This window comes from Pyrenophora tritici-repentis, chromosome 10, assembly GCF_003171515.1.
Source record: "Pyrenophora tritici-repentis strain M4 chromosome 10, whole genome shotgun sequence".
Classification (NCBI taxonomy): Eukaryota; Fungi; Ascomycota; class Dothideomycetes; order Pleosporales; family Pleosporaceae; genus Pyrenophora; species Pyrenophora tritici-repentis.
In genome coordinates this window covers 4233279-4260478 of record NC_089399.1, presented here as the reverse complement: position 1 = coordinate 4260478, position 27200 = coordinate 4233279, and the positions used below count along the sequence as shown (strand labels likewise).

Genomic DNA, 27200 nt, shown 5'->3' with positions numbered 1-27200 from the left:
TTGATTGATTACCGCTTTAAGCCTAGTAGTTACCTATAGGAGTTTAAGCCCTACCTAGATAGGTAAGTGGGTCTAGGAGAGTGACCGGATTGAATTGATTGTTGCGGAGTCTATCATCAACTGCTGATGCTGAGGTTTTACCCCTAATGTGGGTGTACACATACAAGTTCGATCAAGATGGATACTTGTATAAGTTCAAGGCTCGACTTGTCGTACGCGGAGATCTTCAAGCAGAATGGGGAGACACCTACGCGGCCACGCTGGCTGCCCGAGTCTTTCGAGGATTAATCGCGCTAGCTGCTGCGTTCGACCTCTTAATGTTTCAGTACGATGCACTAAACGCGTTTCTAAACGCACGAGTAAACAGAAAGCTTTTCTGTTATACACCTGAAGGCTTTGCAAAACAGTATGGAGAACTACTCCTAATTCGTCGAGCATTGTACGGTCTTAAGGAAGCTCCATTGCTTTGGTATGCAGAACTTCAGAAGACCCTAAAGAAGCTGGGGTTAAAAGCAGTTCCTGGAGTTCCTTGCTTGTTTGCCAACAACAATCTAATCGTTTTCTTCTACGTTGATGATATCGTCGTCTTGGTACATCCTTCAAAGACAAGTTACAAGGAGGAATTCGAAAAGCGCTTGCTACAGATCTACGATCTCCGAATACTTGGCGAATTAAGTTGGTTCCTTGGGATTCGTGTGATACGCGATCGACCTTCGAAGAGCATTTGGTTAATTCAAGACTCCTTTATTAACAAGGTTGCAAGCAAGTTCAACCTAACAAGCGACAAGGGATACCCCGATTTTCCGATAAAGGAGAACGTACTACCACCGTCAACGGAAGAACCAAACTCTAAGCGCACGAAAATCTATCAACAACTAGTTGGATCACTAGCTTACATTGCCACGTTTACACGACCTGATGTCGCACGAGCGCACTCAGTACTGGCCCGACATCTTGCAAACCCTGGCCAAAAGCATTTATACGCAGCAATCCATTGCTGGCGTTATCTTATTGGCAAGAGAAATCTGGCGCTCAAGGCCTCAGGAACTCAAAATGAGAAAGACCTGTTCGTAATCCCCGTAGAGAACGCGGACAAGTATACAGACACGGTTGAACCAATATTTTATGGCGCATCTGATGCTGCCTATGCGGACGAACCTGACACGAGAAGAAGCTCTGAAGGATACTTGTTCAAGCTATACGGCCTGTCTGTTGACTGGAAGGCTGCTATCCAGAAGACTGTTACAAAGTCCACAACAGAAGCAGAACTTCTAGCTCTGTCCCGAGCTGGCGGAGAAATGAAATGGTGGAACAGGCTGTTCCGCGAAATTCGATTTAATCCAGATATAGTCTCGAAGATCTGGTGCGACAATCAACAGACTGTTGGCATAGTCACAAAGGCTGAAGAGAAGCTTCAAACAAAGCTAAAACACGTGGACATTCATCAGCTGTGGCTACGACAAGAGGTAGAGGCTGGAAGAATCCATGTAGACTGGAAGCCGACTGCCTACATGCCCGCCGATGGACTGACAAAGGTACTACCTCGACAGAAGCACGCCCAGTTCATCAAGCAGCTTGGTCTTGAAGACGTCTCAGATCGCTTAATCACCACCATAAAGGACATCAACAACGAGTCTCTCTTAGAGATACATGATTAATTTCAGCTTTCACTGTTCATTCAAGCTGGGGGGTGTGTTGCCATTCAGGACTACCCTTCTTGGAATCGGCCCGATGCTTCTTGGCCGAATGTTCTACAACCTTCACTTTCACTCCTTTGCCGTTATGTGCTTACGCATATCTTATGTATATAACCTTGTGTATCTACTCCGTAGGACAATCAACGCAGTTCTCATATGCAGTTGTTGACGTCTTGTCTACTGCGATACAAAGTCCTACATAGTCTCTGACTGAAAAAGGACTCTAATGGAATAATAATAATAATATTGTCGTGTTGTGATGTATGTGTACAAGAGCTCTCGGCTCAGAGGTAAGTGCACTTGCCCACCGGGCAGTGCCTGCTACAATAGGATGTCATGCACAGTCCGCAACAATCAATTAAGTGGGTCCTAGAAGGTTCAGATTGGATTGATTGATTACCGCTTTAAGCCTAGTAGTTACCTATAGGAGTTTAAGCCCTACCTACACAGTCCGCAACAATCAATTAAGTGGGTCCTAGAAGGTTCAGATTGGATTGATTGATTACCGCTTTAAGCCTAGTAGTTACCTATAGGAGTTTAAGCCCTACCTAGATAGGTAAGTGGGTCTAGGAGAGTGACCGGATTGAATTGATTGTTGCGGAGTCTAATGTCATGTGACTCTAGTCACGTGGTGACACATACGGCCGATCTGCTTACGCTGGCGAGCATGTTTAACAAGCAAGAGATTCCGCGCTGGCTGCTGTAAGGCGCCACTCGCCAGCTGGACTTTGAGGACTCTCTAGCGCTGCTGCTCAGCTTCTCGTTTGTGAGGGCGGAGGTCGGGGAGCAGACATTGGCGATGCACCGGCTCGTGCAGCTGTCGATGAGGCGGAGAGCGAGCTGGTCAAGTGGGTGACGGAATCGATACAAGCGCTGGGCGCGGCGTTTCCAGGCGGGAATTACCAGATGTGGGAGCAGTGCACAGTGCTGCTGCCGCACCTAAAAGAGGTCGCTGGCCATAGAACAGGGAAGAAGGAGGACCTAATGAAGCAGGCCGAGAGTGTTCTTCGTGCAGGATGGTGTCTGCTCCTCAGGGGTGAGTATACGGCAGCGGAGGGGTTTTGTTAATCATCCCTAGACATCCGGGAGAGGGTGCTTGGGCAAGGTCACCCAGACACGCTCACCAGCGTCAGCGAGCTTGGGTTAGTGTGGGAAAGCCAGGGAAAGTACGAGGAGGCCGAAGCGATGCACTGTCGAGCGCTGGAAGGATACGAGGAGGTGCTTGGGCGAGAGCACCCAGATACGCCCACAAGCGTCAGCGAGCTTGGGTTAGTGTTGGAAAGCCAGGGAAAGTACGAGGAGGCCGAAGCGATGCACTGTCGAGCGCTGGAAGAATACGAGGAGGTGCTTGGGCGAGAGCACCCAGATACGCCCACAAGCGTCAGCGAGCTTGGGTTAGTGTGGGAAAGCCAGGGAAAGTACGAGGAGGCCGAAGCGATGCACTGTCGAGCGCTGGAAGGATACGAGGAGGTGCTTGGGCGAGAGCACCCAGATACGCCCACAAGCGTCAGCGAGCTTGGGTTAGTGTGGGAAAGCCAGGGAAAGTACGAGGAGGCCGAAGCGATGCATTGTCGAGCGCTGGAAGGATACGAGGAGGTGCTTGGGCAAGGTCACCCAGACACGCTCACCAGCGTCAGCAGACTCCGCAACAATCAATCGATTGACATGATTGATTCCTATATAGGTTAAAGAATTACTTCATTAGGCAGCCTTTAACCTAGATAGGAATCAATCATGCCGATCCGATTGATTGTTGCGGAGTCTGAGCGTCAGCGAGCTTGGGTTAGTGTGGGAAAGCCAGGGAAAGTACGAGGAGGCCGAAGCGATGCCAGAGATGGCAACAAGCCGGCCAAGCTGCTATCAAGCCAAATGTGGCCCCTGCTCACTAGCGGCCTAGAATATATAGGTATAGCTATACCTAGATAGAGGGGTGGCACGGTTCTCTTGTAGACCTGTGGTTGATCGACAAGGCTAGTAAGCAGGGGCCACATTTGGCTTGATAGCAGCTTGGCCGGCTTGTTGCCATCTCTGGCATCGCTTCGGCCTCCTCGTACTTTCCCTGGCTTTCCCACACTAACCCAAGCTCGCTGACGCTCAGACTCCGCAACAATCAATCGGATCGGCATGATTGATTCCTATCTAGGTTAAAGGCTGCCTAATGAAGTAATTCTTTAACCTATATAGGAATCAATCATGTCAATCGATTGATTGTTGCGGAGTCTGCTGACGCTGGTGAGCGTGTCTGGGTGACCTTGCCCAAGCACCTCCTCGTATCCTTCCAGCGCTCGACAATGCATCGCTTCGGCCTCCTCGTACTTTCCCTGGCTTTCCCACACTAACCCAAGCTCGCTGACGCTTGTGGGCGTATCTGGGTGCTCTCGCCCAAGCACCTCCTCGTATCCTTCCAGCGCTCGACAGTGCATCGCTTCGGCCTCCTCGTACTTTCCCTGGCTTTCCCACACTAACCCAAGCTCGCTGACGCTTGTGGGCGTATCTGGGTGCTCTCGCCCAAGCACCTCCTCGTATTCTTCCAGCGCTCGACAGTGCATCGCTTCGGCCTCCTCGTACTTTCCCTGGCTTTCCAACACTAACCCAAGCTCGCTGACGCTTGTGGGCGTATCTGGGTGCTCTCGCCCAAGCACCTCCTCGTATCCTTCCAGCGCTCGACAGTGCATCGCTTCGGCCTCCTCGTACTTTCCCTGGCTTTCCCACACTAACCCAAGCTCGCTGACGCTGGTGAGCGTGTCTGGGTGACCTTGCCCAAGCACCTCCTCGTATCCAGACTCCGCAACAATCAATCGATCGACATGATTGATTCCTATATAGGTTAAAGAGTTACTTTATTAGGCAGCCTTTAACCTAGATAGGAATCAATCATGCCGATCCGATTGATTGTTGCGGAGTCTGCTCGTATCCTTCCAGCGCTCGACAATGCATCGCTTCGGCCTCCTCGTACTTTCCCTGGCTTTCCCACACTAACCCAAGCTCGCTGACGCTGGTGAGCGTGTCTGGGTGACCTTGCCCAAGCACCTCCTCGTATCCTTCCAGCGCTCGACAATGCATCGCTTCGGCCTCCTCGTACTTTCCCTGGCTTTCCCACACTAACCCAAGCTCGCTGACGCTTGTGGGCGTATCTGGGTGCTCTCGCCCAAGCACCTCCTCGTATTCTTCCAGCGCTCGACAGTGCATCGCTTCGGCCTCCTCGTACTTTCCCTGGCTTTCCAACACTAACCCAAGCTCGCTGACGCTTGTGGGCGTATCTGGGTGCTCTCGCCCACAGAGATGGCAACAAGCCGGCCAAGCTGCTATCAAGCCAAATGTGGCCCCTGCTCACTAGCGGCCTAGAATATATAGGTATAGCTATACCTAGATAGAGGGGTGGCACGGTTCTCTTGTAGACCTGTGGTTGATCGACAAGGCTAGTAAGCAGGGGCCACATTTGGCTTGATAGCAGCTTGGCCGGCTTGTTGCCATCTCTGAGCGATGCACTGTCGAGCGCTGGAAGGATACGAGGAGGTGCTTGGGCGAGAGCACCTAGATACGCTCACAAGCGTCAGCGAGCTTGGGTTAGTGTGGGAAAGCCAGGGAAAGTACGAGGAGGCCGAAGCGATGCATTGTCGAGCGATGGAAGGATACGAGAAGGCGCTTGGACGTAAGCACCCCCCACATGCTTACCGGCGTCAATCTCCAGGGATCGTAACACACTTACTTAATTAATAGAAACGAGTATATATATACTCTAGCTACTAGCTAATACCGCACCACAGAGACCTATCTACATACCGCGCTTTTTGTTCGTAAACGACTTTAAACAACAGTCCCTTAACATTGTTTCTACTAGTTGTAAGTATTTCTAAACTTTCTACTAACACTACACTACTATACATGTTTCTAACTTTATTTATAGCTTTCTTCGAAGGCTCTTAAAAAGAATTCACAACTACATCTATTTCTATCGTTATTCTAGCAATAATGATAACCAACGCCGTTTTTATCTACGTGGCGATGTTCTTCGCCCTAGCCGCTGCTATACCTCCTGGCAACATCAACAACTTTACACCAGCGCCCGTCGCCGCCAACCTCTTCAAACGGGAAGTTACTACCGATAAAGACTGGTGCTTAGGAAAGATCCATGAAAGCCAAGGAACTTGGAGGCCTACCTCGGCTGTATGTGACTGGGCTCTGGATAGAAGCTTTTCTGTCATATGTGAACAGGAGGATGTCTCGCATAAAACTACAGTACAGAGTTATTGCCCTATTGGAACGCTTTGCGAACAGCGCGAAGAAGTTGTTAACTGGAAAGGCCTAAGAACTTACGACGTGGACTGTGTCCCTAGCCAGAACCTGGTAAAATGGGCAATTGGTACCCGGCAGACGACAGGTCAAAACTACGCAAATTATTGCTCCAACAGAATTTCGTACCTAAACAAAGGCGCACGGTCAGTTCTTGCTGAATTTTTCGCCACGTATTGGGGTACTACTGGGCAAAAGACGCAAGTCTATCAGGCGGACATCTACCTGAATGACCAGAGCATTCAGCATGACGTCAATTCCAACCAAGTTTCGACGAAACATGTAATAAAGCCAGGCGACATAATCCGGTATTGCGTCGTTCGAGGATCATCGGCATTGATTGAAGGATATGCTACTGCAAAGATATTGAAGTATATTGGTTCAAATGGTGTGGAGGAAGAGGTCGCGCCGGGAGAGGACTCGAAGTTGGTCGTTCACGAGTTGGAGTAGGAGTATTGTGCCGTGGTAAGTGCTCCGGCACTGAATATACAGCTTAGTCATCGAAGCTTTCTATAAAAAGCACTGCGCGAAGATAGGTAACATGGCATCATCCACCCTTCTGATGATAAGCAATAAGAATTTACCTTCCTCAATCTTTCTCGTACTATCTGCTCGCTTCGTGATGAAAGTTGAGATGGAGTCCCTCGCGGAATAGTAGGAGTAGGAGTAGGAGTAGAAATATTAGGTTGTGGGATACGGACCTAGTATGTGATGCTGTCAGATATGATAAGATATTGTGATAAACTAATGGATGTTGATAATTAATTATGTCTTGTGTCTGAGTGTCTCTGCGTACTAGATCTACAGGAGAGGGGTGCTAAGAGCTTCTATACTCCAATTAGTATGTCAGCCAACACAGTTGGGCGTCTGTGCGTCAGCCCGATACTCTTATCAGATCTTCTAGCATCTTCTACAACCTTCACCACTCTACTATCTACGTCATGTACTCATGTATATCTTATGTATATAAGCACACATCTCTACTCAGTAGAATGATCAACCAGTTCTCTCCTTTCTGTTGTTCGCCCACAAATAGGGTTAATAGTGTAAGGGTTTTGTGTTCGTAGTTGGGGTAAGGGTTTTGTTAGATCTGGCACCTTGTGCACTAAGTACACTGTGAATGATGTTGTCAGATTGAGGCGAGGTTTTGCTCCATGATCGAGCCGATGGTGGTTGGGGAAGGACATGAGACCCCCAAACCAGGGCTAGCGCCGGGACTTAGCACTGCCAAGCCCGAGGCGAGGCCACCTCCCACAGACAGAGCCGTAGACAGACACAGAGAATACACACTTGATCCCATCCATAAAAATCTGACAATTAAGAGTCTCACTGCCTGTACCGAGTACAGAAGAGTCAATCAAAGTTACTTTATACTACAAATACCGTCAATTAGACTCCGCAACAATCAATTCAATCCGGTCACTCTCCTAGACCCACTTACCTATCTAGGTAGGGCTTAAACTCCTATAGGTAACTACTAGGCTTAAAGCGGTAATCAATCAATCCAATCTGAACCTTCTAGGACCCACTTAATTGATTGTTGCGGACTGTGCCGTCAATACGACGATCCCCACGCTACAACACGTAAGCGCCGAACCGAAGAGTCATCAAAACTCATCGACAAGATGTCTGTACTATCAAACAGAGATCCAACAGTGATCCTAACGGATTATACCAATTGGGCTAAATGGTACCAACAACTACAAGCGGAATGCGCCGCATACCAAGTGTGGGAAAAGGTAGATCCAAAGCAACGTGGGATCCCTCTAATAGAACCACAACCACCACTAGCTCCACTTATCGGAAGCTATCAGCCATCAACTGCAGCGACGAATCTGCACGTTACCCAATATCGCCAAGCGATCGGCGACGATAGCGCCGAAGCGCCAGCCTACGTACCGGTACGACCCTCGGACCTCGCGACGAACGCGAAGACGTCCTATAAAGAAGATATCGATTATTACCGAATACAACTAGAAGAGTTTAAAATACTTAACCAGAGATATCAACAAGAGCGGACCGGACTTGGAAAGCTCACCGAGCACATAAGGAAGACTGTGTCACAACACCTCTTCTACAACTGCTGCAAGGCAGGTCTTTCCCATCGGCAGTGGATTGAAAACTTAGCCGCAAATGTTGGGATTGACACGAAGGAGGAACTCAAACGTGCGAGAGAACGTTACCTCGCGGCCCAAAAACCGATGAGGTTGTTAGCACAGTGGGAGACCTGGCTAACTGAGATGGACCATGCAATCACGGAAGGCAAGGCCCTTGGCATACCTGAATGCCAAGACGAAGAGTTTATCAAGGAGGATTTCGTCAAAGCAGTTCTCAAACCATCACCAGAATGGACTACCGCGTTCATGGCCGGTGGAAACAAAGACCCACGTGTCACTGTACGGATGATGATTAAACAGTTCCGAGAGTACGCCTCACTGTTGCATCCGATCAAACACAAGGTCCCGAAGGCCGCCTTTGTAGCAAGTGGACCTCAACTGAACGGCGAAGACGCAGATGACGCCGCCGAGAAGGCCCCAGGAAAGCGAGGTCGCGGCAAAAGCCGAAAGACTCCCGGACCGGGCAAGGATAGGAAACAATGCAAGGTATGCGACCAACAGCACGAACTAAAGGATTGTTGGTACGCGTTTCCGCACAACGCCCCTGTTTGGTGGAAGCCACGTGAAACACTGAAGACGATGGCTCAGCACCGAATTGATAGCGACACTGATCTCGAACAAGAGATAAGGGGAGCCAAGAGAGCTAAATTAGGGACACCCCAGATTAAGAAGTCACAGAGCACTCCGGTAGAGGATACTGTCGAGTGACCAGAAGGCCGGAACATAGGCCAGATCAACCTTATAATCTGTGCCTCATCATTTATGGCAAAGGAATCTAAGTACCCACTTCAACGCTCTTACATAATGGACTCCGGAACCACTATACACGTCGGCAACGACCTCGGACGATTCACGAATATTCGACCGCCTATGACAGGAGACTTCCTCTGGGCAGGCAATACAAGGGTGTGGATTAAGGCATACGGTTCAGTTACTCTGAGAGTAGATAGCGCAGACGGTCACCGTCTCCTCTACCTCGAGAACGTCGCCTACTGCCCTGACCTACACTGCAGTCTTGTCTCCTTCCGGATACTCCGCCGGCAAGGTCTTTGGTGGGACACCAAATCCGACCCAACAATCCTCCGACGGTCCGACGATAGCGAACTGGCAGTACTACACGAGAAGTACGGACAATGGATACTGGAACTCAATGACGCTGAGGCGCGAGCAGCGTTTTCAACGCAGCAGCCAACGCGCAGGACAGCCGTACGAAAACGAGCTGAGGCTATAGTCTGGCACAAGAGACTTGGCCACCCTGGATCCGACGCCCTAGAACACCTAGTGAACCAATCTGAGGGGGTGAAGATCGTCGGGGTCCCCACAGTGAAATGCGATGCCTGTGGGATATCAAAGTCGAAGCGAATGATACGACGGACGCCCCGGACTATTTTAGAAGGTCCGGGAGAGCGAGTTGCGATCGACTTTCACGACTACGAAGCAGAAAGTACGACCAAGGAGAAGAGTCAGATGCTTATTAACTGCCGCGTTACGGGATACATATGGGATTTCTATCTTAGTGACAACCGAACGGCAAGAGTCATCCTTAAAAGCCTTAAGATGTTCGTCACCTTTATGATGAATCAATTTGGTATAACGGTAAAGGTTATTGAGACGGACAACGAGATATTTTCCGTGAAGCCAGAGGTCGCCAGATGGTGCAGAACAAGAGGTATAGTACTCGAGCCTTCCGCCCCCGATACGCAAGCGCAAAACGGAGGAGCCGAACGCTCAGGGGGTGTGGTAAAAGAAAAGGGTCGAGCAATGCGACTCGATGCACATCTGCCGTGGGACCAATGGCCGGAAATCGCCCGGACCGCCGTCTACCTACACAACAGGACGCCGAAATATCAGAACCGCTGGAGATCTCCATACGAGATGTTCTTCACGGCAATCGCTTTCCAGAATGGAGTTGTTACATCACCACGCAAGCCCAACCTGTCGCATTTACGAGCGTACGGCTGTAAGGCATTTGCGATGACGGATGACACGAAGCGAGGAAAAGGACGTCTACAGAGATTTGACCCGAAAGCCTGGATAGGGTACTTAGTTGGTTACCGTTCGACGAACATATTCCGAATTTGGGTCAGACTTGCTATCAGTCAGGTAACTCAGTTCGAACTGACTGAACTGACTGCCAAGACTCAGTTCAGTCAGTCAGTTCTTGAGGCAGCTGGACGTCAGTCCAGTCAGTTCAGAAGCCTCCAGACTGACTGAACTGACTGACGTTAGACTGACGTTAGCTGTTTTTAAAGCAGTATTTTAGAGTTGTGAAAGCCACATTTAGTGCGGCTTCGAAGCCGCGCTAGTCCTAGATATAAAGACACTAATCCTATATAAGTTAAAGCATCTAGCTTTAAGCTAATTAGAGTTTGCGGAAATGCGCTACCCGGTGCGCACCTAGTAAGCCTTTCGCGTCGCGTCTGCTATACACACGACGCTAGACTACTGTTGCCATAATACTTCTTGGTGTACTTCATGTCTACTCCCTCTAATTCAGGCCTTCGCCGCCTTGTAGAATGCGACAAGCGCAATTCTCCTCTACCATCGCTATCAAACGCGCCTACTGTTGGCGATACTGCGAGCGAGGCCCAGGCTGATGAGCCCTTGGCAGTACAGGCGGACTTCCCCAACGACGGCGACGACGACGACGACGACGACAATTACGACGGGCTTGATTTTAAGCGTGTGCCGTATCTTGAGCGGCGCCAGGTTGAGCGTAATAGTCGCGGTGGGCCAAAAAGCTGGATCTACCGCCACGGCTGGGCCGTCTGGCACCGCAAGTACAAGAAAAACTACTGGCTTTGCCGGTACTGCCATCAACGACGGAAGCAGGAGGCTTGCTACGAGGCTGACAGCACTACAAACGCCGGCCGACACCTCTCAAGCAACAAGCCTGGACACTCACACGGACCTAACGGACCTGTACCAATTGCTAGCCGGGAGGGCAATATTATGGGCGCGCTCGCAAAGTCCCAAGTACATATTATGAGGTCTAAAGGGATAGAAGTATCGCAAGAGGTAGCAAACGAGATGGCAGCAAGCTTTTCAACCTCTCGATTTCAGGACGCGCTGAAGGACTGGGTAGTCGCGGACAACCAGAGCCTTCGCGTAATAGAAACGCCGCAGTTTCGAGCCATGATTGCGGCCGTGAGCCCGCTAGCCGAAGCTCTCCTTTGGCGTAGCCACCAAACGCTCCACGATCATATTATTACTGAGTACAATACATACATACCAGCTGTTGCCAACTACCTTCGCGAAGCCCGGTCGCTTATACACGTGTCATTCGACAACTGGACTTCAACTGGTGGGCAGTATGCTTTTACTGGCCTCTGCGTACATTACCTTAACAGCGAGGGCAAGCTAGTTGACCACCTGCTTGGGTTGCCTGAGCTACACGGGGCGCACACTGGCAATAATATTGCCGCTGCAGCAACAACAATACTTCGGCTATTTGGCGTTGACAACGCGAGGGTTGGGTACTTTGTGCTTGACAACGCAAGTAACAATGATACTGCAGTTGAGTCCTTAGCAGAGGAGTTTGGCTTTATCGCAAGCGAGCGGCGGCTGCGGTGCTGCTGCCATATACTCAACCTAAGCGCACAATTAGTAATTTGGGGCAAAGACCGTAGCGCGTACGAGAATGAAGCCGCACACCTTGAGGAAGAGGAGAAGTACATGGATGAGTGGCGCAAATACGGTCCTGTTGGCGTCCTCTTTGACGTGATTGCGTCTATCTGTACGCCTCAAACTCGACAACTACTAGAGCGCCTACAGTGCGAGGAGGCAGAGTCTCTAGGTGTTACACCCCACATCCGGCAGCTTGTGAAGCCTGTTAAGACACGCTGGAATAGCTATTTCAACACGTTTGTCCGTGCAGCTGAGCTACACGGCCCTATCGATGGCTATATTGAGTGTAAACTTGAGGAGCATAGTGCTGCAACAGCAACCTCACGACGCCGGAAGAATCGTGAGCAGCTCCCTGCTGCCCAGCCACGGTTATATATACGCGAAGGGGGTCTAAACGGCAAGGACTGGGCGACAATAACAGAATACATTCGACTCCTTGAGCCATTTGCCGAAGCTACACGGCTACTTGAAGGTCGCGGCCGACACGGCCGACACGGCGCTATATGGGAAGTTCTAGTAACGTTTGAGTGGCTTCTTGACCAGCTTGAGGCTCTCAAAGACCGCCTTAAGGATGTAAATTACGAAGATCTAGATGCGCCTGAAGATCATCTTATTACAAACGTTAACCTTGCGCATTGTAAGCTTGCTGAGTACTACGCAAAATTCGATAACGCGCCTGTCTACTACACTGCTACAATACTACACCCGCACTACAAACACCACCTCTCAGCGCTCTGGAAGGTGCCTGACACCCATGTCACTGCCCGTGACGGTGTCCACTATCGCGACGGCTGGCTTGACAATAACCACCGGGCATTCCTGCGTATGTGGCAGGGGCGGAAGGACTCTGCAGCCACTTCAGCTCACACTGTAACGCCGCCGCGTAAGAAGCCCCGGCTAGGGATTTCAACGTCGCGATCAGCTTTTCTACAGTCGTCAATTGAGCAAAGCACACGGCAGTTAGAGGCAAGCCTTGCTGAGGATGAGTATGAGATATGGAAGCGGCAACCAGCGTTAGCTGAGGAGGATTGGCTGTCTCTTAATCCGCTTCTATACTGGGAGTCAGTTGCTGGGCAGTTCCCTATACTCTCAAAGTTCGCTATTGACGTCCTAACAATACCAGCAGCAGCGGCAGACTGTGAGCGGACTTTCAGCGAGCTTGGCGACATGTTAGGCACCCGGAGACTCCATATGAAGCCAGAGCTTATTTCAGCTTTGCAGAGCTTGAAGAGCTGGAAGAGGCTTGGTATACAGCCAACAACTACCTCAGCTTCTGGGCTAGCGCGCACACTATCAGAGGAAGAAATCTCAAAAGTACAGGAGCATTTATCTCAGTTCGACGTCAGGTAACTCAGTTCAGTCAGTCCAGTCAGTCCGCAGGCCGCGGCGACGTCAGTTCAGTCAGTCAGTTTTAGTTTAATTGAAAAGTCTTGGCAGTCAGTCCAGTCCAGTTCAGTGACCTCAGGACGTCAGTTCAGTCAGTCCAGAGAGCTCCGGACTGACTGAACTGACTGATAGCAACTCTGATTTGGGTACCATCTATAGGCAAGGTCATTAGCACTCGCGACGTTGTATTCGACGAGGAAGTCGTATATAGTGGAGAGCATAAAGAGGTTATGGACAATCTTATGCATAGCACTACAGAGGAGATAGCAGCATGGATTCGAACTATTGAACTGCCCCCTGGACCAAATCCCACACGGGAAGAACTTGGAACTTTCTACGAAGATGAGACCATTGCTAGAGCGCCGGAAAATGGGCGGCTCGAGTATGATGAGGCGGGAAGGAAGGTAGTACCTTATCCGACGCCACCACATACGCCCCCACCGGCAGCACTGCTTGCTCAAATGCTAACTAATGTGGAACACCCCTTCAGGGACGATGATACCGGAGGCTACGGCCTACAATCCGAAGAGACTGCCTACGGGAAACAAGGTCTTGACACTAGCTACGGCGAACATGGTGTACAGACTGGCGCACAGCGCGAACATGGTCTATCCGCAGGCGTTCCACGCGAACAATGCGATGCCGGAGGCTACGGCCTACAATCCGAAGAGACTGCCTACGGGAAACAAGGTCTTGACACTAGCTACGGCAAACAAGGTCTCGCGAGTGGTATCCTCCATCCGGAACACAGGATGTTGAAGGAGCCATGGGCAGCCGCCTTTATGGCAGGCACCAAGGCAGGAAACGTTCAAAACTTGGCAGGAGAGCGACTGGACAAGGCAAAGCTTGAGCGTATGATGCGAAACGGCAAGAAGCCTCATCGCAGCCAGCTGCCACCGCCTCCCCAAGCGAACGGCCTGCGAGAGGATCACGAGTTGTTCTATTTTTTCAAAGAGGCTGAGATTACACATCTCCATAGCCACAAGGAAACCAGATCCTGGTCAGAGGTCCCGGCGAAGACGGCTCGGAAGACCGACCAGCAGGTACTGGACTCAATGTGGGTATACACCTACAAATTTGACAAGCACCATCGATTCCAGAAGTGTAAGGCGCGATTGGTAGTGCGTGGAGACCAGCAACGAAATGTCACCGCACAAGAAACCTACGCTGCTACACTGGCCGGAAGATCGTTTCGGATGCTAGTGTCGATTGCGGCCCGGTTTGACCTAGAGCTGAAGCAATACGACGTATCGAACGCCTTCGTCAACGCAGATATTGATCGAACAGTGTACATGCGGATGCCCCCAGGATACAGGAAGCAGGGAACAATACTGCAACTAAACAAAGCGCTGTACGGCCTACGGATCTCGCCATTGCTCTGGCAAAGACACTTCACTGCCTTCCTTCTAGAAATCGGGTTCTCGCCAGTTCCCCACGAACCTTGCTGCATGATCCGAGACGGAGTGTTCATCTTCTTTTATGTTGATGACATTATCCTTGCCTCTTCGAAACGGCACGCGGAAGTAGCTCGGAAAGTGGAAGAGGAACTGAAACAGCGATACAACCTGACCGGAGGAAAGGATTTGCAGTGGTTTTTAGGAGTAGAAGTTATACGGGACCGAGAGAAGCGAAAGATCTGGCTGTCACAGAAAGCTTATGTTGAGAAGATTGCACGGCTGGCAACGAACAAGGACCAACGACACAACACACCAATGGCTAGAGTCGAACTAGTTGCACGTGAGGGTTTGGCGACTCCTGGAGAGATTAACTTGTATCAACGCAAGATTGGATCGTTACTCTTCGCCGCCGTCAACACCCGACCCGATGTCGCATTCCCAGTATCACGACTCGCCCGGTTCCTCACAAACCCTGGTCCACTACATCAAGAAGCCGCTGACCGAGTGCTGTTGTACCTGGAGTCAACCAAGCTTCTATCCTTATCATTCGGAGGAGACGACCAATTGGTAGTAGCTAGCGATGCATCCTTTGCGGACAACACCGCGGATCGCAAGAGCTCCCAAGGGTACGTTATCAAGCTATTTGGAGGACTGATCGCATGGAGGGCGAACAAACAAGATACCATCACGACATCTACGACCGAAGCAGAACTCCTCGCGCTATCGCAAGTGGCTAAGGAGTCCATGTTTGTGCGGATGCTGCTAGAGGAGCTTCGGGTAGAGTTGACGGAGAAGACAATTACGATACAGTGCGATAATACGCAGACGATCCGGCTGATCAACGAGGAGATCTCTCAGCTGACGACGAAACTCCGTCACGTGGACATCCACAATCACTGGCTGAGGCAAGAGGCAAAGCGAAAGTCTATCAGAGTCGTGTATGTACCGTCTGGCGAAATGCTCGCCGATGGTTTCACGAAGACCCTGCCTGCCAACAACTGGCCCCAGTTCTTGACGCAGGTCGGACTGGTTGAAGTGAAGGAACGAGACGTAGAGGAAGCAGATCCAGAGGAAATTCTGGAGAAGATGGAAAGTCTTGTTATATAGTCCGGTATGAATGTCGCAAAGACCACTCCACCTCAGGCTGCCGAGGAGCGCCGAGCTGAGGGGGTGTGTCAGATTGAGGCGAGGTTTTGCTCCATGATCGAGCCGATGGTGGTTGGGGAAGGACATGAGACCCCCAAACCAGGGCTAGCGCCGGGACTTAGCACTGCCAAGCCCGAGGCGAGGCCACCTCCCACAGACAGAGCCGTAGACAGACACAGAGAATACACACTTGATCCCATCCATAAAAATCTGACAGATGTTGTTAGATAATAGCACTGTTGAAGATGAGAGCGTACAGACGCTAGGTTAGACTAGCGCGACCCGGCATCTGTGAGAGCCAATCGGATCACAGTAAGGCTTGGTGTCAGATATGAGGTAGTATTTGGTAGAAGGGAGCGGAGTTGAAGATAGCACGTTCCATAGACCCCCTAGTCCCAAGAAGGACTAGGACAAGCCAGACTACCGCCTCATCCCTCGCAAGACTGCAACACACACAACAATACACACGTTGCACCCCAATTATCATCGTTTTTGTCGGATTTAGGACAGGGCAGAAGAGAGGAAGATAGTTGTTGTATTGAGAGAGCTACATAGAGCGATTATATACACAACCGACACCTTAACACAGACCACACAACTTCGAGTTTTTCCGAACACGTGAAACTCCATCAAAAACCAACTATATCCATCGAAAGAAATAGATTCCGACTACTCCCAAGCCGTGCAGCCGCGTGGTTGTGGAGATACAAGGAGTCTAGTACCCCAAACGCGACGCGTCCGAACTTTCAGAAGCAAACGCACAGACCAAGCCAAGAAACAACAACAACAAGACAACAGAGAGGCTAAAATGGCCCCAGATAGCGACACTATCGTAGTCCAGCTACCAGAAGACCTCCGGACCTCAAGCACACTGGACGACGAAATGGAGACCGACGAAAGGCACCAAGACAACCCAACAACACCCATCGAGCAGACCACCCAAGAAACACCAAGGTTAATTATTCAGCCACCACTAAATAAAAGACCAGCGGCATTCTCCCCAGAGATAACTACAAGAGAGAGAAACCCATTCCAGAACAGCCAAGAAAAGAAACCAAGAGCAAAGGACTCAACCCAAGCAATCTTCTGGGCAAGGGACCTAATTCTACAAGCATCTACTATGGCCGAATCCCATCTATCCCAAAACAAACTACTACAACTACTGGACGTCTTTAGAGACTTTACGGAACTAGGCAGGGTTACGCAGCAAATGACTGAGAAGTTTACAGCACAGCTTGCGTACCAGACTGCAACGCTTACAAGCGCCTCCCAACAAGCTACAAAGACACTAAAGAAAGCTGTTAATGCCGCAACTGGACCACAAAACCCAAACAACCAAGAAAAACCAAACAACCAGAACACCCAGAACATCCAAAACACCCAAAACACCCAAAACACCCAACAAAACAAGACATCATACGCTAGCGTAGCCGCCCAGAACAACGGAAACACATGGACTACAGTGTCTACAAAAAAGAAGACAAACAAAAAGCCAGCAAGCTACTACCAAGCAGTCCTTACGCTTACCCAGCCTACGTCTCACACACCACTCCAGATTAGAGACCTAATCAACGAAGAGTTCACAAAGGGCGGCATCAAAGACCCAGTAGTGAAGGAAGTAACAACAAGTAGAAAGAACAATATTATTCTAACAACCACTCCAACCTACTCAGGAGAATACCTAGTCCAACACAAGCATATATGGCATCAAAAGTTTGAGCTAAAGAATGTACAACTACTAGAATCATGGACGAAAGTAGTAGTACATAATGTGCCAACAGAATGGGAGGGAGCAGAGACACTAGAGATACTCCACACAGAAATCCCAGCATACAACAACGGACTACAAATTACTGGCAACCCATACTGGATATCAAGAGAATGGCAAAACAAGAAGAACAGCTCTATTGTAATAGCATTCAAAACAGCCGAAGACGCAGCCAGACTTGGTGGTAGAATTACAATCCTTGGACAAACTCTCTTCACCGAAAAGTTTAAGCCTATAGCAGCATCTACCCAATGCCTAAACTGCCAACAATTTGGCCACCCAGCCACTAGATGCCGAAACCAACCAGCATGCAATTTGTGCGGAGAAGAACATGCAACTACAACACACAAATGCTCAGTGTGTAATACAAAAGGAAAACCCTGCAACCATACACTCCCCCACTGTAGTAACTGCAAAGAGCCCCACTTTGCAAACAGCAAAGAGTGCGAACTCTACCAAGCAGTAACAAAGAGCATCCCCGCAGGATTTTAATGTTGAACAACATTAGGATCCTCCAAGTCAATCTCAACAAGAGCATTACAGCGACTGAGTCTACACTGCAACTTGCAGTTGAACTTAAAGCTGATATAATTGCAATTCAAGAGCCATGGCTAACTACCAACGACAACTACGCAACAGCAAGATCCATAAATCACACTGCGTTTATCCAGATCTTACCAGTAACAAACCTACCCGTCCGCCCTAGGGTTCTATTTTATATATCTAGAACACTAGAAGCAGAGACATTCACCCAAAACGACTTCAAAATAGACCCAGACGCAATGGCTATTACAATAAAAGGTTCTAATTTCCAATTTAACCTATTTAACGTATACAACCAAACAAACGCCGAAGGGGAAAAAACACTGCCCAGAGCTATACTTAACACTAAGCTTCCGCCAAGTTCTATTTTAGTACTAGATAGCAACGAGCACCATCCATTGTGGGACCCGCTATGCCCAACGACGAGCCAAGGAGCACAGCCATTTATTGACTGGATTGAAGAACAAGATCTAGAGCTCCTAAACACACCAGGAGTAGGCACATTCTTCAGACCACACCTATCTAGAGAAACAGTCCTAGACCTCTCACTTGTCACTCCAGACTTGGCTAGCAAAGCTACGGACTGGCAGACTATACCTGAAACTGGATCAGATCACTACGGCCTCCTATTCTCCATCCAAACAAACGCAGACCTTGTAGAAAACCCGACAAACCAACCCAGATTTAATACTGCAAAGGCTAACTGGGACACCTTCAACAAAGAACTAGAAACGGCAATCCAAAACAGTCAAACCTTGCAAGATATGGACCAGATCAGTGATCCAAGAAAGGCAGACTTAATGGACCTCCTCCTCGGCAACAATACAGAGCTAGAGCAACAGCTAGAAGAGATTGGTAAAGCAATAACTCAAGCAATCCAAACTGCAGCAAACAAAGCTATCCCTATCACTAGACTTGGTCCAAAACCAAAAGCTTGGTGGAACAAAGAGCTGACAAAGCTACGACAAGACACTTCCCACTATAGAAGGATTTTTAAAGAAAAGCTCGAAACTACTGCGATACACGACGCCTACCCAGAGAAAAGAGACTTCCTACGTGCACGAAACACCTACAACAAGGCAATCAAAGACGCTAAAAGGAAACACTGGAATGAATTCCTAGAGAAGGAAGACCCGCAGTCAATCTACAAAGCCATGGCATATACAAAGGATAACAAAGTCGAAAGAATTCCACCTATACAAGGAGAAACATCATTCGACAAGAAATGCCAAGCGTTCCGCAACACGCTATTCCCACCACCGCCCATAACCGAAGCGCCCACATTCACCAACTACCAGGAAAAGAGATGGGATTGGCCAGCACTATCCACGACTGAACTAGAACGAGCATGCTCAAGTCAAGTCAAAAGTAGCACCCCAGGACCAGATGCAATAACACAAGACATAATCACAGCCGCGTACAAAGCTCAACCGCAAACAATGTTTAGAGCTTTCTCACTCCTATTCAACTATGGATACCACCCAAAATGCTGGAAACAAGCTACAGGAGCTGTTCTTAAAAAGGCATCAAAACCAGACTATTCAATCCCAAAAGCCTACAGAGTTATGTCAGATATTCACTCTCATCTGGAATACTGATGAAATAGGTAATAATGGTGATGATATTGATTGTTGATTGTTTGTTGGTTCTGTCTACGGTTGTGGGCACACCTGGGGGGTGCCAAGCCTTCCTGTGATCCGATTGGCTCTCTCAGATGCCGGGTCGCGCTAGTCTAACCCAGCGTCTGTACGCTCTCATCTTCAACAGTGCTATTATCTGACACACCCCTTCAGCTTGGACGCTCTTCACGCTTGCAAGCTGGGCACTTAGTCCTACTCAAGGCTTACCACGAGATTTTCAAGTTTCTCTTGAATTTCTTCGAGCGGTGCCGAGTTTCTCGCCAGGATTTCCTTAGCGGGGACTAGTCCTAGTTGTTCTAGGAATTCTGGCCATTTGTTTGGTGGCAATGATTTGGTGAGACCGTCGGCGATCATATCCGCGGTAGGTATGTACTCTACGGAGATCCGGCCTGTCGACACCTCCTGTCTGATCCAGTGATTGTGTATGTCGACATGTCTGAGTTTGGTTTGAAGCTTTGAGACCTCCTCGGTGACTAGGCGAATAGTCTGTTTGTTGTCGCATTGAATAGTGATACTAGGGGTGTCAAGCTGGATGTTCAGCTCCTTGAGGAGACGGGACAGGAATAGAGCTTCCTTAGCCACTTGAGACAGGGCGAGAAGCTCGGCTTCTGTCGTTGATGTTGTAACAGTGTCTTGTTTGTTTGCTTTCCATGCGATCAGAGATGTCAACAAGCAAGTCAAGCTGGCTTGATTCTTATCGATTGCAGATCACAGACCATTCTCTGGGACGTGCCACTGTGCACGAGCCTCTATATTGTCTGTGATCTGCAATCGATAAGAATCAAGCCAGCTTGACTTGCTTGTTGACATCTCTGCATGCGATGAGTCCATTAAAGAGCTTAATCGCGTAGCCTTGTGAGCTCTTCCTGTCTAGGGTATTGTCGGCAAAGGAGGCGTCGCTGGCTATCTGCAGTCCAGTGCCTCCTCCAAGTTGTAGCGCGAGGTGTTTTGTCGCTAGTAGATATAGAAGAACACGGTCGGCAGCGTTGTGGTGCTCTAGTCCTGGATTGGAGAGAAAGCGGGCGAGCCGCGACGTCGCAAAGGCGATGTCTGGTCTGGTAGTTACAGCTGCGAAGAGGAGTGAGCCTATCTTGCGCTGGTATTTGTTGATCTCTGATGGGCAGGCGAGCCCATCTCTAGGGAGTAGCTCGGCAGTCGCCATCGGCGTGTCGTGTCTAATGTCGGTACGGTCGGCCAGTCTACTGATCTTGTCTGCGTAGGCCGCCTGCGACAGTTGGATCGTCCTTGATTTGCGATCTCTGATGATCTCGACGCCGAGGAACCATTGTAGGTCATTTCCTCCTGTGAAGAGGTACTTCTCCTGTAGGCGGGCAATTGCCTGCTGGGCGGATTGCTCCATGTCTTTGTGGTATGCTAGTATGATGTCGTCCACGTAGAAGAAGATAATGATGCCGCCTTTGATGAGACAGCAGGGCTCGTGCGGTACTTCTTGGAAACCGAGTTCTTTGAGAGTGCTTGTGAACTCTTTCTGCCAGAGGAGCGGGGATATGCGCAGTCCATACAATGCCTTGTTAAGCTTGAGTATAGTACCTGGCTTCTGATGGCCGCGTGGCATTCTCATGAATACTTCTCGGTCTATTGTCGCATGCACGAAGGCGTTTGTCACGTCGTACTGTTTGAGCTCTAGGTCGTACTTTGCCGCAATTGCGGTTAGCATTCGGAACGACCGGCTTGCGAGTGTTGCCGCGTAGGTGTCTTGCGATGTGATGTTTCGCTGCTGATCACCGCGGACGACTAGTCGTGCCTTGCACTTGAGTAGTCGGTGATGCTTGTCAAGTTTGTAGGTGTATACCCACATGCAGTCCAGGATTTGTTGTCCTGTTTGCTTGATTTTCTTTATAGGGATCTCTGTCCATGAGTTCATTTGATGGTGGCTTGCCAGATGGGACTGTTCTGCTTCTTTGAATAGTTCTCCCATTGGGTGGTCCTCAAGCTTAGTTCGGCATGTTGGCAGAGGTGGTAGCTGACTGCGATGGGGCTTCAAGCCTTTGGCGAGCATTCTCACAATCGCAGCCTTGTCCATAGCTACTCCTCTGTATTCTCCAACCTTTCCGGCCTGGGTACCCGCCATGAACGCTGCTGCCCATGGGTAGACTCCGCAACAATCAATTCAATCCGGTCACTCTCCTAGACCCACTTACCTATCTAGGTAGGGCTTAAACTCCTATAGGTAACTACTAGGCTTAAAGCGGTAATCAATCAATCCAATCTGAACCTTCTAGGACCCACTTAATTGATTGTTGCGGACTGTGCCCATGGGGCAGTCTTAGGGGTTCCTTGTCGATCCTTCTCATCTAGCGATGCTCCTGCCATTAGCCGCGCGAGCAACGCTGCGGGTGGCGGTGTCGCCGGAGGTGTCGGGTAGCTGTCCCGGATTTTTCTCCCTTGATAGTATCCTGGCTGGTCGCCCTCGCTGTCCTGAGCGAGTGACTCCTCCGGTGGACTGTCCTCATAGAAAGACTCCGTCTCTGGTTGCTGCGCTGGTGTTGGCAGCTCAATGGTCCTCACGTGTGTCGCGATTTCTTCTAGCGTATTGTGCATGAGGTTGTCCATTAGGTCTTCGGTTTTGCCATCGAAGATTGACTGTTCGTCGAAGACAACGTCTCTAGTGCTTATCACTTTGGCGAGTGACGGTATCCAGATTCGGTAGATGTTTGATGACCGGTATCCGACTAGGTATCCGATCCATGCCTTTGGGTCGAGGCGTTGTAGGCGCGACTTCCCTCTGTGGGTGTCGTCTGTCATGGCGAAAGCTTTGCAGCCATATGCCTTAAGATGAGTGAGGTTTGGTTTTCGGAGAGATGTGACTATTCCGTTGCTAAAAGCTACTCGTGTGAAGAAGACTTCGTATGGTGTCTTCCAGTGATTGTTGTAGTTTGGGGTTCTGTTGTAGAGATAGACTGCGGCTCGAGTGATTTCTGGCCACAATTCCCAAGAGAGATTGGCGTCAAGTCGCATTGCGCGTGCCTTCTCCTTGTTCACACCCCCTGAGCGCTCGGCTCCACCGTTTTGTGCCTGTGTGTCTGGGGCTGAGGGCTCGACTCTGATGCCCTGTGTTGCCAGCCATCGCTCGACATCTGGCTTAACAGTTGTGATCTCGTTGTCAGACTCTATGGTCTTAACGGATATATTGTAATGGTTCTTCATAAATGAGAAGAAAGTTGTGAGCAGCCGGATAATAGACTTGGCTGTCCGGTTGTCGGTAAAGTATAAGTCCCATTGGAGGCCTGAGAAACGATCGGTAATGAGCATTTGGCTCTTCTCTTTTGTGATCGCCTGGACTTCGTATGTATGGAAGTCGATAGCAAGTCGCTCTCCTGGGCCTTCGTCGTTTGTTCGCGGTAGGCGTCGTATCTGTCTCTTGGACTTGGCTCTTCCGCAGGAGTCGCATTGTACTGTCGTCACCCCTTGAACTCGCACCCCCTCAGACTGCTGCACGAGATGCTCGATTGCTGCTGGTCCCGGGTGGCCGAGTCTCTTGTGCCACAGCATCGCTGAGGCCTTCTTTGGTCCTCGCTGCGTGCGTGCTGTGATGGCTTTTGTGTGGACAAATGCCTGGGCTAGAGGATTGTACTCTAATACCCACTGGCCAAAATTTTCTAAGAGGTTGCCAATAACTTGATCGTCTGGTCCTCGTAGGTTGGTTGGGTTTGATTTGGTATCCCACCAGATTCCTCTCTGCCGTAGCAGTCGGAAGGACACTAGATTGCATACGATCTCTGGGCAGATTGCCACATCTCGCAGCACTAGCTTTGTTGTCCTATGCTGATGTTGCAGCGTGATGTCTGTGGTCCCGTATCCCCGTATCCAAATCTTTATACTACCAGCCCATATGTAGTCTCCTAATGATGACGGGCGGTAGTTGTATATCCGATCTGGATTGTTTGTGATGTGGCACGTCGCTCCTGAATCAAGAATGAATGATCGTGCGAGAGGGTACGTGTGCCAGACTCCGCAACAATCAATCGGATCGGCATGATTGATTCCTATCTAGGTTAAAGGCTGCCTAATAAAGTAACTCTTTAACCTATATAGGAATCAATCATGTCGATCGATTGATTGTTGCGGAGTCTGACGTGTGCTCGGCTGTCCCACTCCGTGCGATGGTAGTGAACGCGGCGTCTACGTCCGTAATCTTTCGGCCTTCTAGTCATTCGATTGGTGACTGAGAGTACTCCGGCGTTGGTGTATGTGATTGTTTCAGAGCTGGCGTGCGTGTACGGGATCTGCATTGTCCGCGGATTAGCCCTTGCAGCTGTGTATCATTCTTACATTTAAACTGTACTAGTTCATTTGTAGCTTCATTTGGTGTCCACCACTCTGGCGCTAGGTCTGGATTGACATAGTAGCATGCTCTGAGTTCATGATATTGATAACACGCTGGGCATTTCTGCCCGGAGGTAGTCCCTTCACTTTGCGCTGAGGACCGCTTCTGTGCTGGCTTTCTCATGGCTTGTGAGGTTTGTGGTTGTTTACGAGGACGTCCCCGATACTTTGTTTGCGAGGTATTCCCCGGATTCAAGTTGGTAGATGGCGCGGTGACCCCACTGCTCGGCGTCCCGCGCAGTGGCTGGTAGGATGCACCTCCAGCGAGAGTTGTATCATCATGTGTGCTTTCATCGTAAGCTGCCATAGCTGCTTTGTGCTTCCCTGATCTAAAAAGGGGATGGTGCATCATCATGTGCTCTCGGAACCGATTCATCATCTCCTTTCGGCTCATCCCAGCTGCCCATCGTCCGTTCTCTTGGAAGTTTACGGCCCAGATAGGTGCTGTTTTCTGGACGGCCACCAGAAAGTCCTTTGACATCGCATCAAGTTGTGACACTTCTGGTACGCTGTATACTTCAGCTTCCGTGGCGGCTTGGTCATATTCCGCCAGCCACGTGTCCCATTGATTTGGGGTCCTCATTGGTTTGAGGGATGCTAGGTATCTTTCTCTAGCTCGCTCCTTCTCGGTGCGATCGCTCACTCCAACTGTAAGCTTCAAGTTTATAATCCACTCGCGAAGTGTCTTGTCTGGGAGACAGCATGTGCGTAGTAGGTGCGGTGACACGCTTGATTGAATCAGGGTCATGATGTGCTGGAAGCTTGACTGCTCCTTTTCGTATTGGTGTCGGTCGCTTTTGTACTGCTCCATCGACATGCGATAGTACTCGAGGTCTTCTTTAAACGCTTTCTGTCCGCTGTTCGATAGTTCGCTAAGTCTTCCTGGCTCTTCGATGCCAGAAGCTGCTTGGTAGTCAGCAAGGATTGGGATTCTAAGGTCGGTAGGCCTCCGGAGGGGCTGAGTAGTAGTCTTTGGGTCAATCTTATCCCAAATATTGTGTGCTATGCAACGCGCTTGCAGTTGTAGCATCCAACCGGTGTAGTCTGACTGGTCGCGTAAAGTCACGGTCGCGTCGCGGGTGGTAAATGTCGTCATTTTGGTAGGTAGGTAAAGATAGTGAGACTCTTAATTGTCAGATATTCACTCTCATCTGGAATACTGATGAAATAGGTAATAATGGTGATGATATTGATTGTTGATTGTTTGTTGGTTCTGTCTACGGTTGTGGGCACACCTGGGGGGTGCCAAGCCTTCCTGTGATCCGATTGGCTCTCTCAGATGCCGGGTCGCGCTAGTCTAACCCAGCGTCTGTACGCTCTCATCTTCAACAGTGCTATTATCTGACAAGTTATCACTCTATTAAGCTGTTTAGGAAAGATTAACGAGAGAATCACCGCAAGTAGGCTGAGCAATCTAGCAGAAATCACAGAGCTACTACACCCAACCCAAATTGGGGGTAGACTCAAGAAATCTGCAATAGATGCAGCTATGCTACTTAGCGACCAAATTCAGCACCAGAAACAGAAAGGCCAAATAACATCAACTATCTTCCTGGACGTAAAGGGAGCATTTGACCACGTCTCACACAATCAATTCCTGCGAACGCTTAAGAAGCTAGGCCCACAGTCCGCAACAATCAATTAAGTGGGTCCTAGAAGGTTCAGATTGGATTGATTGATTACCGCTTTAAGCCTAGTAGTTACCTATAGGAGTTTAAGCCCTACCTAGATAGGTAAGTGGGTCTAGGAGAGTGACCGGATTGAATTGATTGTTGCGGAGTCTAGCTAGGCCTTCCAATTAGTCTTATCGCTTGGACAAAATCCTTCTTCTCAAACAGATCGCTAAGACTCTCCTTCGACAATAAGACACAAGAATTCTCCGAGATAATAGCTGGGATACCTCAAGGCAGCCCAGTGTCTCCAATCTTCTTTCTTATCTACACCAGCAGACTTGTCATTAAGCAAACGCGTTTGAATAGTTTGTTTGATTTGCTTGACTATAAGCAAATTAAACAAACCAAACGCTGCCTATAGAAATATACAAACAAATCAAACGTACGATCGAAATTTGTTTAGTTTGTTTGACTGTTTGACTAATATTACATAGCGAGCTGTTCTATAGATGATGTCCTAAGGTGTTTTAAGATCGACTTTAATGATGTTTTTGAGATAGCGGAGGTAGCAATTTCGCGATAGTTTTCTTGTGTTGCATCTAGCTTAGTCATTATATAACTACACGAGCGTCGCTAGCCGTCGATGACCGCTATCTTATATCCTATCTCCCATCTTCTATATCGCTGTTAGCCATCTTTTGCAGCTACACTACCCTCTCTACAGCACGTTTTAGTGTTTCTCGTTGCCTAACACGCCGAAAATGCCGCTTCGTAACCTAAAACGCGCCGCCGAGGGCACCCCCAGCCCCCACGGCCCCCACAAGCGCGCCAAAACAGCTAAAGGCAGTGCATCGCAGCCTATCCTGATGGACGATTCGCAGCCTGAGCTGTCTATCCGCACCTCGCCACGTAAAGCCCTAGCTGCTGCAGCAAGCCAGGCTACCGAAGACGCGCCGTTCGAGTCGCAGTTGCGCGACGCTATACTAGAAGCTACTATACAACCGCCGGCCGAGGGTAGTAGGGCTGCTACGGAGGCTACAAGTGAGGCTATCGAAGGTGGGGATAATACTGGCTTTGATGACGAGTTTACGGACAACTTTGACGGCATTAATTAGAAGCGTTTACCGCGTTTTACGAAGCTGCTGCGTACGTTAAAGCGCAACAAAAGTTGGGTATATTAGTACGGTTACCGCGTTGCCTCTCTCCGTAAGCCTTATCGTACGTTCTTTGTTTGCAAATACTGCTATTATCGTAAGATCTTTTGCGCCTATCTAGAGGTTACAAAGTCGACCAGTAACGCTATCAACTACCTCGCGCAGAAGCTACTTAGCCACGGCTACGATCGCAAGGGCAAACTAGATTCGATTACACTACCGCGAGGCCAAACGACGCTTAAGATAATAACCAAGGGCGGTGTCGATGTACCTTAAGGCGTCGCTAACAAGCTCGGAAACTTTGACGTACAGCGCTTTCGATACGCCGCTGTTACGTGGCTTGTCGATAATAACTACCCTCTCCGCGAGTTCGAAACGCCTGCGTTTAGGCAGATAATAGAGTTTGCTAACCTAGAGGCAGCTAACGCGCTATAGGTAAGTCATAACAGTGTAGCTAGCTTCGTGATAAGGC

The 27200-nt window shown here is 49.5% G+C and overlaps 13 protein-coding genes across 13 annotated transcripts; 8 read left to right on the top strand and 5 right to left on the bottom strand.

Moving 5' to 3' along the window:
• Positions 1-146: 146 nt before the first annotated feature.
• On the top strand, positions 147-1658 carry PtrM4_054720 (uncharacterized protein; the record flags this gene model as incomplete). The annotated part of the gene is made up of 1 exon (XM_066105092.1): positions 147-1658. The coding sequence occupies one exon, from the start codon at positions 147-149 to the stop codon at positions 1656-1658; it is 1512 nt and encodes a 503-aa protein (XP_065959656.1).
• A 706-nt stretch (positions 1659-2364) lies between these two features.
• Positions 2365-3386, top strand: PtrM4_054710 (TadD, Flp pilus assembly protein TadD; the record flags this gene model as incomplete). The annotated part of the gene is made up of 3 exons (XM_066105091.1): positions 2365-2399; positions 2441-2733; positions 2776-3386. The coding sequence occupies 3 exons, from the start codon at positions 2365-2367 to the stop codon at positions 3384-3386; spliced, it is 939 nt and encodes a 312-aa protein (XP_065959655.1).
• A 482-nt stretch (positions 3387-3868) lies between these two features.
• On the bottom strand, positions 3869-4372 carry PtrM4_054700 (uncharacterized protein; the record flags this gene model as incomplete). Its single annotated transcript, XM_066105090.1, has 1 exon — positions 3869-4372. One exon carries the CDS (start codon positions 4370-4372, stop codon positions 3869-3871), a length of 504 nt encoding a protein of 167 aa, XP_065959654.1.
• A 1297-nt stretch (positions 4373-5669) lies between these two features.
• PtrM4_054690 (uncharacterized protein) lies at positions 5670-6440 on the top strand (the record flags this gene model as incomplete). Its single annotated transcript, XM_066105089.1, has 2 exons — positions 5670-5864; positions 5913-6440. 2 exons carry the CDS (start codon positions 5670-5672, stop codon positions 6438-6440), a joined length of 723 nt encoding a protein of 240 aa, XP_065959653.1.
• A 1175-nt stretch (positions 6441-7615) lies between these two features.
• On the top strand, positions 7616-8815 carry PtrM4_054680 (uncharacterized protein; the record flags this gene model as incomplete). The annotated part of the gene is made up of 1 exon (XM_066105088.1): positions 7616-8815. One exon carries the CDS (start codon positions 7616-7618, stop codon positions 8813-8815), a length of 1200 nt encoding a protein of 399 aa, XP_065959652.1.
• Positions 8816-8911: 96 nt separating this feature from the next.
• Positions 8912-15624, top strand: PtrM4_054670 (uncharacterized protein; the record flags this gene model as incomplete). The annotated part of the gene is made up of 3 exons (XM_066105087.1): positions 8912-10210; positions 10817-12980; positions 13253-15624. The coding sequence occupies 3 exons, from the start codon at positions 8912-8914 to the stop codon at positions 15622-15624; spliced, it is 5835 nt and encodes a 1944-aa protein (XP_065959651.1).
• Positions 15625-16471: 847 nt separating this feature from the next.
• Positions 16472-17348, top strand: PtrM4_054660 (uncharacterized protein; the record flags this gene model as incomplete). The annotated part of the gene is made up of 2 exons (XM_066105086.1): positions 16472-17281; positions 17337-17348. 2 exons carry the CDS (start codon positions 16472-16474, stop codon positions 17346-17348), a joined length of 822 nt encoding a protein of 273 aa, XP_065959650.1.
• Positions 17349-18213: 865 nt separating this feature from the next.
• Positions 18214-19572, top strand: PtrM4_054650 (uncharacterized protein; the record flags this gene model as incomplete). The annotated part of the gene is made up of 1 exon (XM_066105085.1): positions 18214-19572. One exon carries the CDS (start codon positions 18214-18216, stop codon positions 19570-19572), a length of 1359 nt encoding a protein of 452 aa, XP_065959649.1.
• Positions 19573-19806: 234 nt separating this feature from the next.
• On the bottom strand, positions 19807-20333 carry PtrM4_054640 (uncharacterized protein; the record flags this gene model as incomplete). Its single annotated transcript, XM_066105084.1, has 2 exons — positions 19807-20258; positions 20327-20333. The coding sequence occupies 2 exons, from the start codon at positions 20331-20333 to the stop codon at positions 19807-19809; spliced, it is 459 nt and encodes a 152-aa protein (XP_065959648.1).
• Positions 20334-20395: 62 nt separating this feature from the next.
• Positions 20396-21658, bottom strand: PtrM4_054630 (uncharacterized protein; the record flags this gene model as incomplete). The annotated part of the gene is made up of 1 exon (XM_066105083.1): positions 20396-21658. The coding sequence occupies one exon, from the start codon at positions 21656-21658 to the stop codon at positions 20396-20398; it is 1263 nt and encodes a 420-aa protein (XP_065959647.1).
• Positions 21659-21864: 206 nt separating this feature from the next.
• On the bottom strand, positions 21865-23127 carry PtrM4_054620 (uncharacterized protein; the record flags this gene model as incomplete). The annotated part of the gene is made up of 1 exon (XM_066105082.1): positions 21865-23127. One exon carries the CDS (start codon positions 23125-23127, stop codon positions 21865-21867), a length of 1263 nt encoding a protein of 420 aa, XP_065959646.1.
• Positions 23128-23835: 708 nt separating this feature from the next.
• PtrM4_054610 (uncharacterized protein) lies at positions 23836-25057 on the bottom strand (the record flags this gene model as incomplete). The annotated part of the gene is made up of 2 exons (XM_066105081.1): positions 23836-23861; positions 23908-25057. 2 exons carry the CDS (start codon positions 25055-25057, stop codon positions 23836-23838), a joined length of 1176 nt encoding a protein of 391 aa, XP_065959645.1.
• Positions 25058-26335: 1278 nt separating this feature from the next.
• On the top strand, positions 26336-26689 carry PtrM4_054600 (uncharacterized protein; the record flags this gene model as incomplete). Its single annotated transcript, XM_066105080.1, has 1 exon — positions 26336-26689. One exon carries the CDS (start codon positions 26336-26338, stop codon positions 26687-26689), a length of 354 nt encoding a protein of 117 aa, XP_065959644.1.
• Positions 26690-27200: the final 511 nt, after the last annotated feature.